Source organism: Salvelinus sp. IW2-2015, linkage group LG14, assembly GCF_002910315.2.
Source record: "Salvelinus sp. IW2-2015 linkage group LG14, ASM291031v2, whole genome shotgun sequence".
Lineage (NCBI taxonomy): Eukaryota > Metazoa > Chordata > Actinopteri > Salmoniformes > Salmonidae > Salvelinus > Salvelinus sp. IW2-2015.
In genome coordinates this window covers 38,344,604-38,368,653 of record NC_036854.1, presented here as the reverse complement: position 1 = coordinate 38,368,653, position 24,050 = coordinate 38,344,604, and the positions used below count along the sequence as shown (strand labels likewise).

Sequence of the window (24,050 nt, the reverse complement as noted above, 5' to 3'; positions counted from 1 at the left end):
AGGCTTTTTAAATGTCATCCTCCGACATGATTGACATGCTAATTTCTCCCTGGCAGTATGCTGAACGGAAGGCAGGTTGAGGGAGAGAGATAAGGGCATTGTTTCTGAGCTATAAGCTTAGGAAGCCAGCTCAAAGGTTCATTTCGTTTAAACAGTGGATTAACCCTTTATCCTCCGCTCTACAATGTGATCTGTGGTGGTGAGGCTCAATTGTCTTGGTTCTCCTTTGATTTCTCTGGTTTACGGAAAATTCCATCCCTTCTTTGGTGTTTTTAAAGACAGCAGCTGTTCTGCATATTGCTGAAAGGCTGGAAGGACAGATGAACGGACCGTCTATTGATTGGATTGGCACATCTTGAAAAGAGGGGTGGAAGAAATAAGTTGATGTAAAGAAAAGAACAAGCAGGGAAAGTGATAGAAGTAGTTTTGAATGGTTTAAAAGGGTTCTGATCATTTTTAAAGACAGCGTTTGATTTGAAAACATTGGAAAATCAATAGCTGATGTTGTTGGATAGTAGACAGGACGATGCCGATTGGGGCTGATTTTCGATCAGGAAGTCAACGTCAAGTTGTGTCAATGAATTCGCATCAGAAGGAAAACTTGACATAATTAATAACATTTGATTGAATGTATATATTTATATAGAAGCTCATCTCTTCCACAATAAATGTGTAGCACTACCAATTTATCTTTTGAAATGGTACCCTTTACTGCGTGTGAATTATTATGTCTCACTAAGAGTCCAGCATAAGGCCTATCTATGCGAGTACCAGTGGCTTCCATAAGGTGTGGCGGAAGCGTCCATATTCTCTCTCTGGATCTGTCCCTTTCTCCCAGTGACAAGGTTAATGGATCCCAGTACAGAGGGCAGTTATGGCTTCAGAGGTCTTGATTTATGTTAAATCTTAATGTACTTAGTGTGCCGCTGCATTATTTAACAATCTGTCCTTGGTGCTTGATCATCGTAAGGGTGAACGAGGTCAGGGAGTGAATGTGCACTCCGCTCCTCCTACTCCTTCTTCTCCCCCTTGTCCCTTCCTTTTTTGTATTTTTCCTTCCCTCCCTCTCTCTCTCCATCTCACTTTCTGTCTCTCGCTCTCTTTCTTCTTCTGTGTCCCCCTCTCTCTCTGTCCCTCTCTTTCTCTTTCTCTAGTCGGATGGCAACTGATAAGGTTTGATTAATGAGAGGAGGCCCCGGGCAGCGAATGAAAACATCTGCAACAGTATTCTATATCATATTATATTCTTAATATGAGAAAAGGGGTAGGGTTCACTCCACTGTACATGGATGGCCTGCTGAGGGAGAGAGAGAGAGAGACCGATAGAGGAGAAGGGAAATTAGATGAAATACGTGGCAAATGGAGCCACATTACTTACAATCCACTTTGTCATGATCGTCTACTGCAAGGGTTTTTTGTTCACGTGCTTTGATTTGGTATTGAATACTAATGATGTCTATACAGTGCATTTGAAAAGTATTCAGATCATCAATTTTCACACAAACCCCATAATGACAAAGTGAAAACAGGTTTTTAGAAATGTTTGCAAATGTATATAAAAAATAACAGAAATAACTTGTTTACATACAGTACGTTGTCAGACCCTTGAGCTGTTTCTACAACTTAATTAGAGTCCACCTGTGGTAAATTCAATTGATTGGACATGATTTGGAAATGCACACACTTGTCTATATAACATCCCACAGTTGACAGTGCATATCAAAGCAAAAACCAAGCCATGAGGTTGAAGGAATTGTCCATAGAGCTCCGAGACACGATTGTGTCGAGGCACAGATCTGGGGAAGGGTGCCAAAACATTTCTGCAGTGTTGAAGTTCCCCAAGAAAACGGTGGCCTCCATCATACTTCAATAGAAGAAGTTTGGAACCACCAAGACTCTTCCTAACTGAGCAAACGGGGGAGAAGGGCCAGGGAGGTGACCAAGAACCCGATGGTCACTCTTACAGTGGAGATGGGAGAATCTTCCAGAAGGACAACCATCTCTGCAGCACTCCAGCACTCCTCAGTAAAAGGCACATGACAGCCTGCTTTGAGTTTGCCGAAAGGCACCTGAAGGACTCTCTGACCATGAGAAACAAGATTCTCTGGTATGATGAAACCAAGATTGAACTCTTTGGCCTTAATACCAAGCGTCACATCTTGAGGAATTCTGGCACCATCCCTACGGTGAAGCATGGTGGTGGCAGCATCATGCTGTGGGGATGTTTTTCAGTGACAGAGACTGGGAGACTAGTCAGGATCGAGAGAAAGATGAACGGAGCAAAGTACAGAGAGATCCTTGATGAAAGCCTGCTCCAGAGCACTCAGGACCTCAGTCTGGGGCGAAGGTTCACCTTCCAATAGGACAACGACCCTTAGCAGACAGCCAAGACAATGCAGGAGTGGCTTCGGGACAAGTCTCTGAATTTCTATTGAGTGGCCCAGCCAGAGCCCGGACTTGAACCCGATCGAACATCTCTGGAGAGACCTAAAAATAGCTGTGCAGCGACTGATCCCCATCCAACCTGATGGAGCTTGAGAGGATCTGCAGAGAAGAATGGAAGAAACTCCCCAAATACAGGTGTGCCCAAGAAGACTCGACGCTGTAATCACTCGCTGCCAAAGGTGCTTCAACAAAGTACTGAGTTAAGGTCTGAATACTTATGTAAATGTATTATTTCAGTTTTTATTTTTAATACATTTGCTAACATTTCTACAAACCTGTTTTTGATTTGTCATTATGGGGTATTGTGTATAGATTGCTGAGAATTATATATATWTTTTTTAATACATTTTAGAATACGGCTGTTAAGTATTGGAAAACGTCAAGGGGTCTGAATACTTACAAAAAGGACTGTATAGTCAGTTAGAGTAACACTGCAGGGAGGGGTTCGGAGAGGGTCAGTTTAAACCCAGATGAATAGGTTTAAAGGTCACTTCACTTTGATAACGCCTCCCTGTTGTTGTTTAGCTGCATATAGTAGTTTCAATAATGGTGCTATAGTATTTTGTTTGTATTGATCACAAATGCTATTTTGTTTGTTTGGCACATATACTGTTAATCCAAAGATGTTTTATTTCTGTAGTTTAACTACTTATAGAGATACTGTATATTTGTAGTATTAGAGCAGTTCCCACAGTCTAATTTCTTTGGATTACTACTGCTGCAGAATTGGCTGCCTCAAAAGTTTTAACATAAAAGCCTTCTCCTAGAAATGAGGGACACTACTCACTTGTCTTTCTTAGTGGAATGTGCCCATTGTTTCATATACTGTAACCTTGCATTTTTAAACACTGTTATAAAACTACTCTGCTATGTGTCACAATTTACCCTCCCAGTCACCATTACTCAGCAATTCATATCCATATTTAATGAGCCCTCAGCCGTGATATACAGTAATATCCCCATTAGGAGCCATGCATTTTAACAAGTTGGTTAATATAAATATATACCAACATACTGATATAGTTAATGTTACAATATTGCTCCAAAAAGGTTATTGCTATATTATTTCAGAGTGTGTCACTTTCCAATTCTTCTCAGTGGCTGCATTTACACAAGCAGCCCAATTCTGTTATTTTGCCCAATTTTGGACAAAAGAGCTGATCTGATTCGTCAAAAGACCAATTAGTGGGAAAAGATATGTTTAAACGCAGCCAGCAAGTCTCAGTTTCTACTATTGTGTTAGATCTGAGCCTTGTTCATATCAATGTGACATGATTGCCTGTGGTAAAATAGAGGCTTTGTCAGGTATTTCTAAGGCATAGATTAAAGTATTGTCCCTGTAAAATATATCACAGTGATAATTGTAGGTCAAGGTTTAGAACTCAGTACTCAACACAATGGAACCAATACAAAACCATTTCTGTCCAGTGTAGTTTTTCACTGGATTGACATGACAGGCTCCTCACTACAGATACCCTGGTTCAAATCCAGGCTGTATCACAATCGGTCGTGATTGGGAGTCCCATAGGGCGGAGCACAATTGGCCCAGCGTCGCCCGGGTTTGGCCGGTGTAGGCCGTCATTGTAAATAAGAATTTGTTCTTAACTGACTCTTGATAAAATAAATAAAAACTAGAGCGCTCTGTCTTCCATAGGATTGTAGAAAGTGTCACCAGTAGACAAGAGGAGTGAGAGAAAAGCATAGTTGGACTTAACAAAGCTGATATTTACTTTACTTAAAAATACACATGTATATTCATCACAGTGATTCAGGAGTAACATTAAAACAGAATAATATTCCTCACCAACATTAGACAACGACACAGAAAACCCTCAAATTGCGGAAACAAGTAAAGGAAATCAATGATGAGAGAATAGACAGAACAGCAAAAAGATGAACGGTTCAAATCCCAGATGGGGTCATTTTGAAAAGTCCGTGCTAAGTGATAATGTCAAATGTAATCATATTGTCATTGGTTAAAGATTTGTTTGACACAATTTTCTCTGAACAGCGTACCACTTACTTTAAAACCCCCATATAATTTCATTCCCAAAAAAGAGCTGTTTCACATGTTGAGCGGGAATTTTCACATGTAGAAAGAAAGACACACATGCGAGGTCAGTTATTCACATGGGGAACCATGTGTTACATTTAGAGTTCATTATGTTGAGGAGAATAACATCTTTTCACCTCGCATGTGGAATTGCAGATTCACATGTGAAAAATGTTGACATTTTCCATCCCCATGTTGCCACATTTATTTRGAATGAGATCATGTTTCCTCACATGTAGTTTCATGTTATCACATGTTGCTTTTACATACTGTCACATGTTATCACATTAACTTCACATAATATCACATGTTATCACATTAACTTCACATAATATCATATGTGATCACATGAAAGTCATGTGTTTTTTCTGTAAAGGCTTTAAACTTTCAGGAATTTACGTAATTCTGTCTGTGCCATTTGTTAATTTGTTGCTATAAAACTATTCTCAACTCCATTGCTTTACTTCTGTGTCGTTTTGTCACCAGGTCTTCCACAGGCTAACAGACATAAAATATTTGAGGAGCTGACGATCGAACAAGGCTTTTACACGTCAAAGGATTTCCTACCTTTGGTCTCCAAAGCCAGCAAAACAGGTGAACACTGCAGGCAATAGAACAAACATTGACAGCCGCAACTAAATTGTTTCTTTTTTTAAAGATTTCATTTATACTGAAAAATATATGTAAAGGCATGTTTCCTCAGCTAAAATAAACATACACACAAAAAGCTTATTTCTCACAAATGTTGTGCACACATTTGTTGCATTTCTCCTTTACCAAGATAATCCATCCACCTGACAGGTCTGGAATATCAAGAAGCTGACTAAACAGCATGATCATTACACAGGTGCACCTTGTGCTGCGGACAATAAAAGGCCACTCTAAAATGTGCAGTTTTGTCACAACACAGTGCCACAGATGTCTCAAGTTTTGAGGGGACGTGCAATAGGCATGCTGACTGCAGGAATCTCCACCAGAGTTGTTGCCATAGAATTGAATGTTAATTTCTCTACCATAAGCCATCTCCAACATTGTTTTAGAGAATATGGCAGTACTTCCAACTGATCTCACAACCGCAGACCATGTGTAACTGCGCTAGCCCAGGAACTTCACATCCGGCTTCTTCGTCTGCGGGATCGTCTGAGACCAGCCACCAGCCTCCTCACAAGGGTCTTGACCTGACTGCAGTTTAGCATCGTAACAAACTTCAGTGGGCAAATGCTTACCTTCGATGGCCACTGGCACACTGGATGAATACCAGTTTGAGTTGTACAGAGCAGATGGCAGACAGCGTGTTTGGCGTAGTGTGGGCGAGCGGTTTGCTGATGTCAATGTTGTGAACAGAGTACCCCATTGTGGGGTTATGGTATGGGCTGGAATAAGCTACGGACAACAAACTCAATTGCGATGGCAATTTGAATGCACAGAGTTACCATAACAGGATCATGAGGCCCATTGTCGTGCCATTCATCCACCACCATCACCTCATGTTTCAGCATGATAATGCACAGCCCCATGTCGCAAGGATACTCACCAGACATGTCACCCATTGAGCATGTTTGGGATGCTCTGGATCGACTTGTATGAAAGTGTTCCAGTTCCCGCCAATATTCAGCAACTTCTCACAGCCATTCTTCAATGGGAGTGGGACAACATTCCACAGGCCACAATCAACAGCCTGATCAACTCTATGCGAAGGAGATGGTTGCGCTGCATGAGAAACAGACTGGTTTTCTGATCCACTTCCCTACCTTTTTTTTTAACTTACAGTATCTGTGACCAACAGATGCATATCTGTATTCAGTCAATTAATGTATTTCAATTGACTGATTTCCTTTTATGATCTGTAACTCAGTAAAATCTTAATAATAAGTGCATGTTGCATTTTTTGGTTTTGTTCAGTGTAGTTTTCCCACAATGAATTAAACACTTAGACATACAGTACTAGGCAAAAGTTTGAACACACCTACTCATTCAAGGGTTTTTCTTTATTTTTACTATGTTCTACATTATAGAATAATAGTTAAGACATCAAATCTGTGAAATAAGACATATGGAATAATGTAGTAACCAAAAAAGTATTAAACAAATCAAAATATAGTTAAGATGTTAGATCCTTCAAAGTAGCCACTCTTGGCCTTGATGACAGCTTTGCACACTCTTGGCATTCGCTCAACCAGCTTCACCTGAGTGCTTTTTTAACAGTCTTGAATTAGTTCCCCCATAGGCTGAGCACTTGTTGGCTGCTTTTCCTTCACTATGCTGTCCAACTTATCCCAAACCATCTCAATTGGGTTGAGGTTGGGTGATTGTGGAGGCCAGGTCATCTGATGCAGCACTCCATCACTCTCCTTCTTGGTCAAATACCCCTTACACAGCCTGGAGGTGTGTTGCGTCATTGTCCTATGGAAAAACAAATGATAGTCATACTAAACGTAAACCAGATGGGATGGCGTATCGCTGCAGAATGCTGTGGTAGCCATGCTGGTTAAGTGTGCCTTGAATTCTAAATAAATCTCAGACAGTGTCACCAGCAAAGCACCCCGACGCCATCACACCTCCTCCTCCAAGCTTCACAGTGGTAACCACACATGCGGAGTTCATCCGTTCACCTACTCTGCGTCTCACAAAGACACGGTGGTTGGAACCAAAAATCTCAAATTTGGACTCATCAGACCAAAGGACAGATTTCCACTGGTCTAATGTCTATTGCTCGTGTTTCTTGGCCCAAGGAAGTCTCTTCTTTTTATTGGTATCCTTTAGTAGTGGTTTCTTTGCAGCAATTCGACCATGAAGGCCTGATTCACAATCTCCTCTGAACAGTTGATGTTGAGATGTGTCTGTTACTTGGACTCTGTGAAGCATTTATTTGGGCTACAATTTCTGAGGCTGGTAATTCTAATGAACTTACCCTCTGCGGCAGAGGTAACTCTGGGTCTTCCTTTCCTGTGGCGGTCCTCATGAGAGGCAGTTTCATCATAGAGCTTGATGGTTTTTGCTACTGCACTTGAAGAAACTTTCAAAGTAATTTTTCCAGATTGACTGACCTTCATGTCCTAAAGTAATGATGGACGGTCGTTTCTCTTTGCTTATTTGAGCTGTTATTGCAATAATATGTACTTGGTATTTTACCAAATAGGGCTATCTTCTATATACCACCCCTACCTTGTCACAACACAACTGATTCGCTGAAACGCATTAATATGGAAAGAAATTCCACAAATGTACTTTTTATAAGGCACACCTGTTAATTGAAATGCATTTCAGGTGACTACCTCATGAAGCTGTTTGAGAGAATGCCAAGAGTCTGCAAAGCTGTCGTCAAGGCAAAGGGCGGCTACTTTGAAGAATCTCAAATATAAAATATATTTTGATTTGTTTAACACTTTTTTTGGTTACTGCATGATACCGTAAGTGTTATTTCATAGTTTTGTTGTGTTCACTATTATTCTACATTGTAGAATGAGTAGGTATGTCCAAACTTTTGACTGGCACTGTATATGTAATCTCAAAATCAACACAGTAAATGATCAGATTGTAACTCCTTTTCTCTTCTCCTCCCGCTTTTAGGAATGTGTAGCTGCAAGTCTTCCCTGCCAGAGCTGCGTGGCACGGTGATTGTTCTGGGTTCAGGAGACACAGCTTTCGACTGTGCCACTTCTTCCCTGCGCTGCGGTGCCAAGCGGGTCTACGTGGTGTTTAGGAAAGGCTTCACCAACATCAGGGCTGTCCCCGAGGAGGTAGAGACAAACAAGAAGAAAGGAGAGAAAAGGAAAGAAAGGATAAAAGAGAAGACGTTGACAGAGAGAGATCGCTAAATATTACCAGTGTACCAGATGCTTAACTTGTTTGAGAAAGACAGACAGAGAGAGAAAGACTGAGGGAGAAAGATAGACAGAGAGATAGTGTTAGGGAGAAGGCTAGTGAAGAGGAGAGAGGACACTGTCTTTATTAAGCTGTCTGTGTGAGTGTCCTCTCCTTGGCCCTGCTGACATGTGTTTTTTAAGCCGCTTTTTTCTGGTTTATTACAAAGGCCTGTCTTAGGTTCTGGAGGGCGATAACTGTCAAAAGCTCTCCGCCTGCACACACACACTGCCGTGAGCCCCAGACGGACTCACTGGGATCTGTCCCTTTCTAGTAGCGCTGCCACAAAGGAGAGAGGAAGGATATCATAGGCAGTGCTGTTGCTATTTTCACTGTTCCTTCAAAAGATATCCCTGCATTTGAAGCATGACATTGACTCGTATACTCCCTTCAGTCTTGATTCTTATCAACTTTTGATGTGTTAGACCATCAGTAAAAGTAGCACTTGGAGTTAAGATGCATTCTTCAACTGCCGTATATTAGTTATGATTGTGAGTGTGATGAAAAGTTCAAGGTGTCTTTCTGTCAATTCTATTCTAGTTGAGAGTTGAGCTTGACAGCACAGTTCATTCTAGAATCATCGTCCAACGGCACCTTTAGTCATGCGTCGTGTCAGAGCACACCTCTTGCTGCCATAGTAACGCCAAAAATAACCCTAACGAAATGAGAAAAGTAAGGTGATTATCAACAGCTGTTTGCTTTTCCCCGCAGAAGCAGACAGTTAAGCTGCTAGCATCGCCTCACACTAATTAAGTTTGTTTATAAGGTATATTAAGTTTAGGCCTCTTGTAGGCGTCAGTAACCTTCACATCACATTGAAAAAAGTTCAATATTGTGTGAAGCATGAGCATTGATGTCAACTGAGACAATTTCAGAAAACTGAGAGAAAGGGAAGCTATTATAGAAGCAACCCACCCCCCTTCCCTTTTGTGCACATCTCAGGACTGGAAACGTAATTTCAATGACTTTGTTGTAGATGGGGTCTTTTTTCATTAATCCGTATGAAATTGAAGGTCTTTGAACAAAGCAGGAAAACTTCCTAGTGTCTTCTATTGTGTGCCGTTGTAATGTGTGACACTACAAAATATATTTTCCAGTCCTGACAAACGAAGGGAATAAAAAAGTTGTACCTTGGGCTTGATAATTAGACATATTTTTGTCCAGTTTTAGATTAAAATGGCTTTGCATTTGACGAGAAATATTGTGAMAAAAAAAATTCTAATCTTTGATACTTAAAATAATTCAACACAATTCAAGCCACAATTTAAAGATGTAACCTGTCGATGACCCATCACCATTGACCCCTGAGCTCTATATTTCCCCTACCTATAGATGGAGCTGGCCAAGGAAGAGAAGTGTGAGTTCATGCCCTTCCTGTCCCCTCGTGAGGTCATCATGAAGGCGGGTCGCGTGGCGGGAATGGAGTTCTGTCGTACGGAGCTGACAGACGAAGGTGATTGGATGGAGGACGAGGATCAGATCATACGCCTCAAGGCCGATTACATCATCAGTGCCTTCGGATCCATGCTGAGCGATCCCAAAGGTATCAATCATAGTCAAACTTTATTGAAAGTGCATTGAACATCACAACAATTTGTTGGGAGGATTTTTTAATAATGCCAGCTTTACAAACATGTTCTACAGTAAGTAAAGGTGCCATGTGACCATTGACTAACCGCCATCCCAGTCTTGCTATTGATACACAATAATAATACCTTTACTCTGAATGGAACCTGAGTTTTGCCATGTGAGTAGACTCTTTGACAGCACAGTCCACTGTTATAGTTTTTATCAACTCTTACAAATATCCTCAAATTGAGTGTTTCTCTGAAGAGTTTGTGTTCAATGTTGTCTACATTATTGCTTTAAAAACAGCGTGAGGATGTTATCCTTGAGCTGCATTAAACAGAGTCAGACAGACAGACAGAAAGCCTGGCAAACAAACACAAACCAGGGATCTCCCCTTTCTCCTGGAGATTTCTCATTATACAAGCGAAGACAGTGGTCCCGTTTGGATAGGACTGTCTAACTTATCATTGTTTAGCACATTTGGAGTAGGACTTAAGACGACACTCATCACATTGTTTTCCTCATCATCATCTAAACACAATATGCCTTGTGTTGAGGCTCTAATTTAGATGAGTGCCGGTGATGAGAACTCCATGTACTTGGGTTTTGAGGGTCTTGTGTGTGTGTGTGTGCATGTCTGTGCATGTTAGCGTGCCTGTGTGTCTGCCTGTATGTGAGTGTTTACAGAACCTTGTCAGGGGGTTGGAACATAATTAGAAATAATATGTAGACTGAAAATTGACCGCAAGAAGCCAAAACAGATATAATATTTGATTAAAACATCATTTCAAACCTTGCTTACATTTGAATTCGATCACGTGTCTCTCTATTATTGGGAATACTTGGGAACAGATTTTTTTTTAAATGTAATCACTTGAAGCTGATTTCCTGGTGTTGTTACAGTCTTATGTCCAACTATATATATACAGTACCAGTCAAAAGTTTGGACACACCTACTCATTCAAGGGTTTTTCATTATTTTTACTATTTTCTACCTTATAGAATAATAGTGAAGACATCGCAACTATGAAATAACACATATGGAATCATGTAGTAACGAAAAAAGTGTTAAACAAATAAAAGTCTATTTTAGATGTTAGATTCTTCAAAGTAGCCACTCTTGGCCTTGATGACAGCTTTGCACACTCTTGGCATTCTCTCAACCAGCTTCACCTGGAATGCTTTTCTAACAGTCTTGTTCCCACATATGCTGAGCACTTGTTGGCTGCTTTTCCTTCACTCTGCGGTCCAACTTATCCCAAACCATCTCAACTGGGTTGAGGTTGGGTAATTGTGGAGGCCAGGTCATCTGATGCAGCACTCCATCACTCTCCTTCTTGGACAAATAGCCCTTACACAGCCTGGAGGTGTCTTTGGTGTCATTGTCCTGTTGAAAAACAAATTATAGTTCCACTAAGCGCAAACCAGGTGGGATGGCATATCACTGCAGAATGCTGTGGTAGCCATGCTGGTTAAGTGTGCCTTGACATCTAAATAAATCCCAGACAGTGTCCCCAGCAAAGCACCATCACACCTCCCCTCCTCCTCCAAGTTTCACGGTGGGACCCACACATGTGGAGATCATCCGTTCACCTACTCTGCATCTCACAAAGACACAGCTGTTGGAACCAMAAATCTCAAATTTGGACTCATCAGACCAAAGGACAGATTTCCACCGGTCTAATGTCCATTGCTCGTGTTTCTTGGCCCAAGCAAGTGTCTTCTTATTGGTGTCCTTTAGTAGTTGTTTCTTTGCAGCAATTCGACCATGAAGGCCTGATTCACAATCTCCTCTGAACAGTTGATGTTGAGATGTGTCTGTTACTTGGACTCTGTGAAGCATTTATTTGGGCTTCAATTTCTGAGGCTGGTAATTCTAATGAACTTACCCTCTGCAGCAGAGGTAACTCTGGGTCTTCCTTTCCTGTGGCTGTCCTCAAGAGAGGCAGTTTCATCATAGCGCTTGATYGTTTTTGATACTGCTCTTGAAGAAACTTTCAAAGTTCTTGAAATTCTCCAGATTGACTGACCTTCATGTCTTATAATATGGACTTGGTCTTTTACCAAATAGGGCTATCTTCTGTATACCACCCATACCTTGTCACAACACTACTGAATGTCTCAAACGAATGAAGAAGGAAAGAAATTCCACAAATTAACTTTTAACAAAGCACACCTGTTAATTGAAATGCATTCCAGGTGACTACTTCATGAAGCTGGTTGAGAGAATGCCAATAGGGTGCAAATCTGTCATCAAGGCAAAGGATGGCTACTTTGAAGAATCTCAAATATAAAATATACGTTGATATGTTTAACACTTTTTTGGTTACCATATGATTGCGCTTTTTCATAGTTTTGATGTCTTCACTATTATTCTACAATATAGAAAATAGTAAAAAATAAAGAAAAACCTTGGAATGAGTAGGTGTTTCCAAACGTTTGACTGTGTATAATAATATATTATTATTATAATAATATAATAATATGTATATACTATCTTGGTAAGACACAGTTTATTATCTATATATACACTGCTCAAAAAAATAAAGGGAACACTTAAACAACACAATGTAACTCCAAGTCAATGACACTTCTGTGAAATCAAACTGTCCAATTAGGAAGCAACACTGATTGACAATAAATTTCACATGCTGTTGTGCAAATGGAATAGACAAAAGGTGGAAATTATAGGCAATTAGCAAGACACCCCCAAAAAAGGAGTGATTCTGCAGGTGGTGACCACAGACAACTTCTCAGTTCCTATGCTTCCTGGCTGATGTTTTGGTCACTTTTGAATGCTGGCGGTGCTCTCACTCTAGTGGTAGCATGAGACGAGTCTACAACCACACAAGTGGCTCAGGTAGTGCAGTTCATCCAGGATGGCACATCAATGCGAGCTGTGGCAAAAAGGTTTGCTGTGTCTGTCAGTGTAGTGTCCAGAGCATGGAGGCGCTACCAGGAGACAGCCAGTACATCAGGGGACGTGGAGGAGGCCATAGGAGGGCAACAACCCAGCAGCAGGACCGCTACTCCGCCTTTGTGCAAGGAGGTGCACTGCCAGAGCCCTGCAAAATGACCTCCAGCAGGCCACAAATGTGCATGTGTCTGCTCAAACGGTCAGAAAACAGACTCCATGAGGGTGGTATGAGGGCCCGACATCCACAGGTGAGGGTTGTGCTTACCGCCAGCACCGTGCAGGACGTTTGGCATTTGCCAGAGAACAACAGATTGGCAAATTCGCCACTGGCGCCCTGTGCTCTCTCACAGATGAAAGCAGGTCACACTGAGCACATGAGCACATGTGACAGACGTGACAGAGTCTGGAGACGCCGTGGAAACGTTCTGCTGCCTGCAACATCCTCCAGCATGACCGGTTTGGCGGGGTCAGTCATGGTGTGGGTGGCATTTCTTTGTGGGACCGCACAGCCCTCCATGTGTTCGCCAGAGGTAGCCTGACTGCCATTAGGTACCGAGATGAGATCCTCAGACCCCTTGTGAGACCATATGCTGACACATGCACATTTGTGGCTGCTGGAGTCATTTTGCAGGGCTCTGGCAGTGCACCTCCTTGCACAAAGGCGGAGGTGCGGTCCTGCTGCGGGTTGTGCCCTCCTATGGCCTCCTCCACGTCTCCTGATGTACTGGCCTGTCTCCTGGTAGCGCCTCCATGCTCTGGACACTACACTGACAGACACAGCAAACCTTTTTGCCACAGCTCGCATTGATGTGCCATCCTGGATGAACTGCACTCCCTGAGGCCACTTGTGGTGGGTTGTATGCTCCGTCTCATGCTACCACTAGAGTGAGAGCACCGCCAGCATTCAAAAGTGACCAAAACATCAGCCAGGAAGCATAGGAACTGAGAAGTTGTCTGTGGTCACCACCTGCAGAATCACTCCTTTTTTGGGGGTGTCTTGCTAATTGCCTATAATTTCCACCTTTTGTCTATTCCATTTGCACAACAGCATGTGAAATGTATTGTCAATCAGTGTTGCTTCCTAAGTGGACAGTTTGATTTCATAGAAGTGTGATTGACTTGGAGTTACATTGTGTTGTTTAAGTGTTCCCTTTATTTTTTTGAGCAGTGTATATTATTCTTTTTATAAAAAATCTTTTGCACGGAAAACATGTGGGGGCCAAACCTGGAGGGCACCAGTAGGGGAGCCCTTGTCTAGGATGATAATTTTTTTTAACCCACTTGCTTACAAGACAACGCCTGTCTTTTTGTGTGACACTGTCGCCAGGGCAGGTAATTAGATTGCGTTGAGAAAAGGCCATACCTGCTATGATTTTCAATTAGGCTGCTATTGAATAAACAGAGGTGGGTATTGCAGGAGGGCCACAAACGCCACACACTGTCCAGAGTCACCCAACAATGACATGAAATCACTGTAATGAGTTTCAAGCTCAGACGACCGCCCGGTGACGTCCGCGCGCGCGCGCGTGTGTGCACACACACACACACACACACACACACACACACACACACACACACACACACACACACGTGCTCGGCGATAGAGCGACAGAGCTTTACAACTGGTTACCCAGCTAGCGCTGCCATTAGCCAACCTTGCGATGCAGCACAGATGCACAAATACATAGTTGGGGCTACCTAAGCAGGCAGAAACTGAACATGTTTTACACGCATTCATAATCGGTCGTGATGGTGAAATACACATCTACTCAACCAAGTAATTAAGATAAAGAGAGAGTGTGAGAGACTCGGTGTAGACCGAGTTCCGCTGACGTTCTTGCCTGACTGTGTCTATCTGACTGTGTCTTATTGATTTTATAGATGGGGTAAAGGCTTGATTGACTGATTGTTATCGTAATCTGCTCCACTGATTCGGTCTACCCACTTCCACCTCTTCACAGCTCAAATGGATTTTATTATCCATTTTGTTACTCTTTTTGCTTGTCAAAAGGCACTCTATTCCTTTCATAGTGCACTATTTTTGACCAGGGTCCACCAAGCTCTGGTGAAAAGGAGTGCATAGTAAAGGATGGCATTTGGGACGCGGACTATCTCCCCCCCCCCCCCGGTACTATGGTTGACCTGTTGCTAAAGAAACATCCTTAGAACCTGCTCCACATCCCCAAAGGTGTCGTCGAGTGCTAAGGAGGGTATTGTTATGATTAGCAATTAATCACCAAGGTTAATTAAAACATGAGGAATTACTGATAAGAGCCTGAATTAAATGGGGTGCATGACTCCGAGCAAACTAGTTTAATTTGATAGGATGATATTTCTGCCAAACCTGATTGCTTGCATATTTAGGAAGGAATTGATCCGTGCCTTGGCATGCGAGTGTGTGTGTTTGTGTGTGTATGTGTGTGTGTCAAGCGTGCTTGCAAGCGTGTGTGTGTTTTGAGTGTGTGATTTCATCGTACAGAAACAACAAAATGCTGAGAAAAGAATCCCCAGAGTAGTACAGTCAGAATGATCCTTATTCTTGAACTATGAATCACTTATCCACTTAAGTATGTTGTCAGACCCACAGAGGATGTTCTGCTTGGCAATGAACACAGCTGTAGGATGAGTTAGCAGTTAAAACCTGGCCTGTATAGTCTGGTGGGCTGGACCCAGTGTGCGTCGCAAATGCACCATATTCCCTATGTAGTCAACTGCCTTTGACCAGAGCCCTATGGGTCCTGGTCAAAAGTAGCGCACTTTAAAGGGAATAGGGTGTAATGTGTAATTTGGGAAGCAGACTCAGTTCTGGGAGGGAGGGAGGCAGCCATTATTGCACCCATGCCTCCTTCCTGCATTGGTCTCCTTCCTGCTGAGTTTCATGGAGGGTGGGTGGGGAACTGGAGACATGATGCACCCACCTCCTCTGTGTTAGCTAAGCATCCCTTTCCCTTTACGCTGTACTGTCACAAAAAGTGTGTGTGTGTTTCTGTGTGTGGGAGTGTGCATAGTTTGCATGCGTGTGCGTTCATGCCAAAGATGTATATAAACCCTGGATTGCTGATGCTATGTGTTAGCCAATGAGAAGCTTTGAAGCCACTGGTCGGCCATATAAGCACTTCCCCATTAGTACTTTCTAAAAATTATACTTTCTTTTTTTATTTGTATGTTTAGCTCATATAATATAGTTTAAAAGTATGCATTAAGGTGTGTGTAATATAATAAACGTGGCAAAATCAAAGACGTACACATTAATAAATGCATTTCTATAACTTTCAAAATATTTTTTACAATGTTCGGGGAGTGCCAAGATGGAGGCACAGTGGCTTCAAAACAGCTCCCCCTGTTTGTGTTGCCAGGTACTATGCATGACAGATGTATGTGTTGTATGAGCTCTAGCTACAGCAGTTATAGCTAGCTGTTATTATGAGGGATGTATGTGTTGTATGAGCTCTAACTACAGCAGTTATAGCTAGCTGTTATTATGAGGGATTTAGGTGTTGTGACCCTAGCTACAGCAGTTATAGCTAGCTGTTATTATGAGGGATATAGGTGTTGTATGAGCTCTAGCTACAGCAGTTATAGCTAGCTGTTATTATGAGGGATACAGGTGTTGTATAGGCCCTAGCTACAGCAGTTATAGCTAGCTGTTATTATGAGGGATATAGGTGTTGTATGAGCTCTAACTACAGCAGTTATAACAGGCTGTTATTATGAGGGATATCTGGTGTGGCCACCAGCTTCATTTAAGTACTGCAMTGCATCTCCTCCTCATGGACTGCACCAGATTTGCCAGTTCTTGCTGTGAGATGTTACCCCACTCTTCCACCAAGGCACCTGCAAGTTCCCTGACATTTCTGGGAGGAATGGCTTTTCGCTGGCCATGGCAGAACACTGACATTCCTGTCTTGAAGGAAATCACGCACAGAACGAGAAGTATGGCTGGTGGCATTGTCATGCTAGAGGGTCATGTCAGGATGAGCCTGCAGGAAGGGTACCACATGAGGGAGGAGGGTGTCCTCCCTGTAACGCACAGCTTTGAGATTGCCTGCAATGACAACAAGCTCAGTCCGATGATGCTGTGACACACCGCCCCAGACCATGACGGACCCTCCACCTCTAAATCGATCCCACTCCAGAGTACAGGCCTCGGTGTAACGCTCATTCCTTCGACGATAAACGTGAATCCGACCATCACCCCTGGTGAGACAAAACCGTGACTCGTCAGTGAAGAGCACTTTTTTCCAGTCCTGTCCCGTCCAGCGACGGTGGGTTTTTGCCCATAGGCGATGTTGTTGCCGGTGATGTCTGGTGAGGACCTGCCTTACAACAGGCCTACAAGCCCTCAGTCCAGCCTCTTTCAGCCTATTGCGGACAGTCTGAGCACTGATGGAGGGATTGTGCGTTCCTGGTGTAACTCGGGCAGTTGTTGTTGCCATCCTGTACCTGTCCCGCAGGTGTGATGTTCGGATGTACCGATCCTATGCAGGTGTTGTTACACGTGGTCTGCCACTGCGAGGATAATCAGCTGTCCTTCCTGTCTCCCTGTAGCGCTGTCTTAGGCGTCTCACAGTACGGACATTGCAATTTATTGCCCCGGCCACATCTGCAGTCCTCATGCCTCCTTGCAGCATGCCTACAGCACGTTCACACAGATGAGCAGGGACCCTGGGCATCTTTCTTTTGGTGTTTTTCAGAGTCAGTAGAAAGGCCTCTTTAGTGTCCTAAGATTTCATAACCGGACCTTAATTGCCTACCGTCTGTAAGCTGTTAGTGTCTTAATGACTGTTCCACAGGTAGGTGCATGTTCATTAATTGTTTATGGTTCATTGAACAAACGTGGGAAACAGTGTTTACACCCTTTACAATAAAGATCTGTGAAGTTATTTGGATTTTTACGAATGATCTTTGAAAGACAAGGTCCTGAAAAAGGGCCATTTCTTTTTTTTGCCGAGTTTATGTGTTGTGTAGGTCTAGCTCTAGCTGTTATAGCATAGCAGGATGGCTCAGAATGGATGATTAAACATATGGATTATATGGAAATATATGGTAACACAACATTCCATATGAAATATTCTGCTGAATATACCAAAACACATTTTTGTACAGTATAATGAGGTATGTGTCTTCTTCTACTAAGTGAATGGACAAAAGCCCAGAATTTCTACTGCAATCATCTTGACACCATTTTGTTTCCCCAATTTCTTGTAAGTGAGTCTGTTCATCACTATGGCAGGACGATGCTGCTGTGTTTATCCCCCATCAGTGTGTATGATAACATTCACCGCATCATACATTGTCATGTGTGTGTAACACTGCAGCAAGACGGCCGTTACATGACAGCCGGTGTTCCGCTCTGAGGGGTTTGACACGGCAACTCTCTACACATTCTCTACTGTCCTCCCCTTATGGAGGAATTCAACTTCAATAGTATGGTTGCAATAAAAAAATAGCAGCTTCTCTCTGTATTCTTATTTGTGTACTTTTCCTTGTATTTTGGGTGTCAAATGAAAACCTTTCCCCATTGAATAGACTGGGAAGGTGAAACTTTCCCCCCTCCCTCTAGTAATTCTAATAGAGTGTAATAAATCTTGTCCAACTCGCAGATCTGTATTTAAAAATGTCCCTGCTGATAGATGCAGGCCATCTTCCATGCTGAAAAGCATTTAGTCTGAAAGATGAATTGTATAGGTGAGGTAGAAGAAAATGAGCTTTTTTATAATGTAGATCAGTTTGACAGAGGATCTCTGGGCTAACATTCAGCTAACGGTGAATGAATGCCTCAGGAAATGTTACATTAACCTAGCTGAGAGTGAGGGGAGAGACAGAGAGCGTGAATCCCCTGCTGTCATCGGTCTTGTCACACTTCATATTGCTCTCTGTATGGTTTGTAGTCCATCACGGTCGCTCACTCTCACTCCATTTTTTTAATCTCGTTCTCTTCCTCTCTCCGTTCTCTCTTTTCTCTCTCTCTTTCTCTCTCCTCTCTATCTCTATCACTTTCTGTCGTCTCTCGCCTCTTTCTCTCTCTGTCGTTCTCACTTTCTCTCTCTGTCGTTCTCTCTTTCTTTCTTTCTCTCTTTCTATCTCTGTCACACAAACACACACACCCACTGGTGGAAAAAGTACCCAGTCATACTTGAGTAAAAGTAAAGATCCCTTAATAGAAAATGACTCAAGTAAAAGTTGAATTGTCACCCAGTAAAATTCTACTTGAGTAAAAAATACTGAAAGTATTTGATTTGAAATATACTTAAGTATCAAAAGTAAATTAGACATATTCTTATATATTGTCAAAAGTATAATTTCAAATTCCTTATATTAAGCAAACCAGATGCCACCATTCTTGTTTTTTAAATGTATGGATAGCCAGGGGCACACTCCAACACTCAGACATAATTAACAAACAAAGCATGTGTGCAATGAGTCCACCAGATCAGAGGCAATAGGTTTGACCAAGGACTTTCTRTTGACAAGTGCGTGAATTGGACCATTTTCCTGTCGTGTGACGCATTCAAAATGTCAGAGTACTTTTGGGTGTCAGGGAAAATGTATGGAGTAAAATGAATATTATTTTATTTTGGAATGTAGTGAAGTGAAYGTAAAAGTTGTCAAAATTATAAATAGTGAAGTAAAGTACAGATACCCCCAAAAAATGACTTAAGTAGTACTTTCAAGTATTTGTACTTAAGTACTGCCCACACCATCACTAACTGTGGATCCTCTCTCCCCTCTCCTCCAGTGAAAGAGGCCATGGCTCCGGTGCTGTTGAACCGCTGGGGTCTCCCAGAGCTGGACCCAGAGAGCATGCAGAGCAGTGAGTCCTGGGTGTTTGCTGGGGGCGACGTGGCAGGACAGGCAAACACCACCGTGGAGTCAGTCAACGACGGCAAACAGGCATCCTGGCACATGCACAAGTACCTACAGGTGTGTCCCCAGCCCCAGGGCTGTGTTCTACACACACACATACAGAATGTCACAATGTTTTCAACATACACACACAAGGGAGGAGGAGAAAGAAATAGAAAAGGAAAGATGGAGGCTTTAGAGAAAGCTAACGTTTCACTAACGATCAACTAAACTCTCACTTTTTGAGAGTGACTATAAACATTTACACAGTATCAATGTTCAGTACTTCATCTTGCTAGACTTTCATTTGTTTCCTTTTCTTTTCCCCAATAACAGCATCCCCGTGTGTAGATTCATGAATGAACCAAGGCAATTACATCACTTCTCAATTAGCAGAATATGTCAATATTGAAATAGTCCCAATACAATATTAGCTCTTTCCGTTGTGGATTAATTCATGTCTTCTGTGGGTTTGAAAAGGAAGTGGAAAGGAAGCCAAATGATACATCATCATCATTACTACATTCACCTCGAACACTCAGCATGTACACTCCGTACTGTACTGCACGCAGCACTTACTGTGGTGAACACTAAGTGAATGAGTCAAAGTGCAGTACAGATGGGTGTGTGGTGCACTAGTCTGTGTAAAGGCAGGATCAGAGAGGACTCTTTCCTGCTCCCGCATGTAATAACAGAGACAGCGGTTGATTCCCAGCCTCCAATTCTCCCAGCGTGCTGGCTTGTCTTCCTGAGGTGCCTGACCTCCTCTACATCCCTCCATCCTCCTCCCCATCCCTCCATTTCCCCTCAGATTATACTGCAAAGTGCAGCGTTCGGCAGACCGGGGCTCGGTTCAGATGCAGGTTAATTGTAGTAATGTAGATGTGTTCAGTGCAAAGCATAGACAAGTGTTTATTTGCAGATTAAATGCCACTTGTAACCAGAAAGGAAGCAACAGTAGATTGCTTGGTTTTGTGCAGTAATCGACCAAGGAAGAGGAAATGAATTCAGGCAATTTGCTGGAAAGGGACAGCAATTAATATCTGATCCATTCAGGGATCCCTTGAACTGTGTGTTCCACGTTCAGGATAATAGTGTGTTTTATATCAGAATGTGATATTACTGTGTCATAGGTCTCCCTTTCGATCAGTGCATTTAGGCTGTTTTCAGTGTATTTTTGCTATCATATCATGTGCATGGTTGAATTTAGACCTTATTTATGCAAGGAATTCTGGGAACTTAGTGCTGCATGGGACACCTGGGTGAGAGGTCCTCATACATATACTTATATGTATGAGGTCAAGGGTATATTCGTTCACCACCATATGAGAGAAACCAGTTTCAAAGTAGAAATGGGCTCGTCCCAAATAGCACTCTTCCCTATGTAGTGCAGTACTTTTAACCAGGGATTATATAGGGCAGGGCACTCCAACCCTGTTCCTGGAGAGCTACCCTTCTGTAGGTTTTCACTTCAACCCCAGTTGTAACTAACCTGATTCAGCTTATCAACCAGCTAATTATTAGAATCAGGTGTGCTAGATTAGGGTTGGACGGTAGCTCTCCAGGTACAGGGTTGGAGAGCCCTGATATAGGGAATATGGTGCCATTTGGGATTCAGATAAGGAGACATGTTGTGGGGAAGACGACGATCCAGAACATGTCAACATCTTGACAGCTAAAGCTGTTGTTGGTTGGAACTCTGGAACCCCCCAGTATTTCTAATAATCACCATCTTTTGTATTTACATGTTCCCCGCTGCTGTTTTCCCCCGTGTTGCTTGGCGTGTGTTTGGCGTGTATTCCTCCACATGCCAAACCCTTCGAAGGGGAACACCGGCTGTCATGTAACAGCCGCCTTGCCGCAGCATGACACACACACACACACACAAATACATACATACACACACAGCGTGACACCTCCTCATTCATTATGCGGCGGTGACATCATTACAAAAGCAATCAGAGACTGTGATAAACGTTGGGCTAATTAGGAGGAGGAGAGGAAGACACTGCTGGATGGATGGATGACTGTTGTATGTTTGACTTTAGGGATGCATCCCAAATGGCACCCTATTCCCTATATAGTGCACTACTTTATAGGGTACCATTTGGGACATTGGGTGCCTAGGGAGGATGTGGAGGCTGCTGGGTATATGACTGCTGTATGTTGACTTTTGTCATAATACCAGTGGTTATTTTCGTTATCTCACAGCTCTGTCAAATCAAACTTTATTTGCCACATACGCCAAATACAACAAGTGTAGACTTTACCGTGAAATGCTTACTTACAAGCCCTTAACCAACAGTGCAGTTGAAGAAGAAGAAACTATTTGCCAAGTAGGCTAAAATAAAAATAAAAAAGTCATAATAAAAAGTAACACAATAACAATAACGAGGCTATATACAGGGGGCACCGGTACCGAGTCAGTGTGCAGGGGTACAAGCTAGTTGAGGTAATCTGTACATGTAGGTGTGGGCGAAGTGACTATGCATAGGTAACAAACAAACAGCAAGTAGCAGCAGTGTACAAAGGGGGGGGGGGGTCAATGTAAATTGTCCGGTGGCGATTTTTCTAAAATATTCAGCAGTCTAATGGCTTGGGAGTAGAAGCTATTGAGGAGCCTTTTGGTCCTAGACTTGGCGCTCCGTTACGGCTTGCCGTGCGGTAGCAGAGAAAAGGTGGAAATTATGGTGGAAAATAAGTATTTGGTCACCTACAAACAAGCAAGATTTCTGGCTCTCACAGACCTGTAACTTCTTATTTAAGAGGCTCCTCTGTCCTCCACTCGTTACCTTTATTAATGGCACCTGTTTGAACTTGTTATCAGTATAAAAGACACCTGTCCACAACCTCAAACAGTCACACTCCAAACTCCACTATGGCCAAGACCAAAGAGCTGTCAAAGGACAACCAGAAACAAAATTGTAGACCTGCACCAGGCTGGGAAGACTGAATCTGCAATAGGTAAGCAGCTTGGTTTGAAGAAATCAACTGTGGGAGCAATTATTAGAAATGGAAGACATACAAGACCACTGATAATCTCCCTCGTCTGGGGCTCCACGCAAGATCTCACCCGTGGGGTCAAAATGATCACAAGAACGGTGAGCAAAAATCCCAGAACCACACGGGGGACCTAGTGAATGACCTGCAGAGAGCTGGGACCAAAGTAACAAAGCCTACCATCAGTACACACATACGCCGCCAGGGACTCAAATCTTGCCTTGCCAAGCGTGTCCCCCTGCTTAAGCCAGCACATGTCCAGGCCGGTCTGAAGTTTGCTAGAGAGCATTTGGATGATCCAGAAGAAGATTGGGAGATGCATATGGTCAGATGAAACCAAAAATAACTTTTTGGTAAAAACTCAACTCGTCGTGTTTGGAGGACAAAGAATGCTGAGTTGCATCCAAAGAACACCATACCTACTGTGAAGCATGGGGGTGGAAACATCATGCTTTGGGCTGTTTCTGCAAAGGGACCAGGACACTATCCGTGTAAAGGAAAGAATGAATGGGGCCATGTATCGTGAGATTTTGAGTGAAAACCTCCTTCCATCAGCAAGGGCATTGAAGATGAAACGTGGCTGGTACTTTCAGCATGACAATGATCCCAAACACACCGCCCGGGCAACGAAGGAGTGGCTTCGTAAGAAGCATTTCAAGGTCCTGGAGTGGCCTAGCCAGTCTCCAGATCTCAACCCCATAGAACATCTTTGGAGGAAGTTGAAAGTCCGTGTTGCCCAGCAACAGCCCCAAAACATCACTGCGCTAGAGGAGATCTGCATGGAGGAATGGGCCAAAATACCAGCAACAGTGTGTGAAAACCTTGTGAAGACTTACAGAAAACGTTTGACCTCAGTCATTGCCAACAAAGGGTATATAACAAAGTATTGAGATAAACTTTTGTTATTGACCAAATACTTATTTTCCACCATAATTTGCAAATAAATTCATAAAAAATCTATTAATCGGTCGATTATAGGTCGGCGTGGCCGATAGGGACGGTTTCAAGTTTTCATAACAATCGGTCATTTGCATTTTTGAATGCCGATTACATTGCACTCCACGAGGAGACTGCTTTGCAGGCTGACCACCTGTTATGCGAGTGCAGCAAGGAGCCAAGGTAAGTTGCTAGCTAGAATTAAACTTATCTTATAAAAAACAATCAATCTTAACATAATCAGAAGTTAACTACAGATGGCTGATGATATTACTAGTTTAACTAGCTTGTCCTGCATTGCAAAWGATCAATTCGGTGCCTGTTAATTTATCATTGAATCACAGCCTGCTTCGCCAAACGGGTGGCGATTTAACAAGCGCATTCGCGAAAAAGCACTGGCGTTGCACCAATGTACCTAAT

The 24,050-nt window shown here is 42.7% G+C and overlaps 1 protein-coding gene across 1 annotated transcript in view; it reads left to right on the top strand.

Annotated features, from left to right (window-relative positions):
- The window catches only part of dpyda.1 (dihydropyrimidine dehydrogenase a, tandem duplicate 1), a 200,903-nt gene that overhangs the window by 73,073 nt on the left and 103,780 nt on the right, over positions 1–24,050 (top strand). The window contains exons 9-12 of the mRNA XM_024000164.2: positions 4,985–5,092; positions 8,069–8,238; positions 9,695–9,905; positions 19,588–19,772. Of these exons, the coding sequence (XP_023855932.1) occupies positions 4,985–5,092; positions 8,069–8,238; positions 9,695–9,905; positions 19,588–19,772 (674 nt within the window). The remainder of the gene's footprint in view (positions 1–4,984; positions 5,093–8,068; positions 8,239–9,694; positions 9,906–19,587; positions 19,773–24,050) is intronic.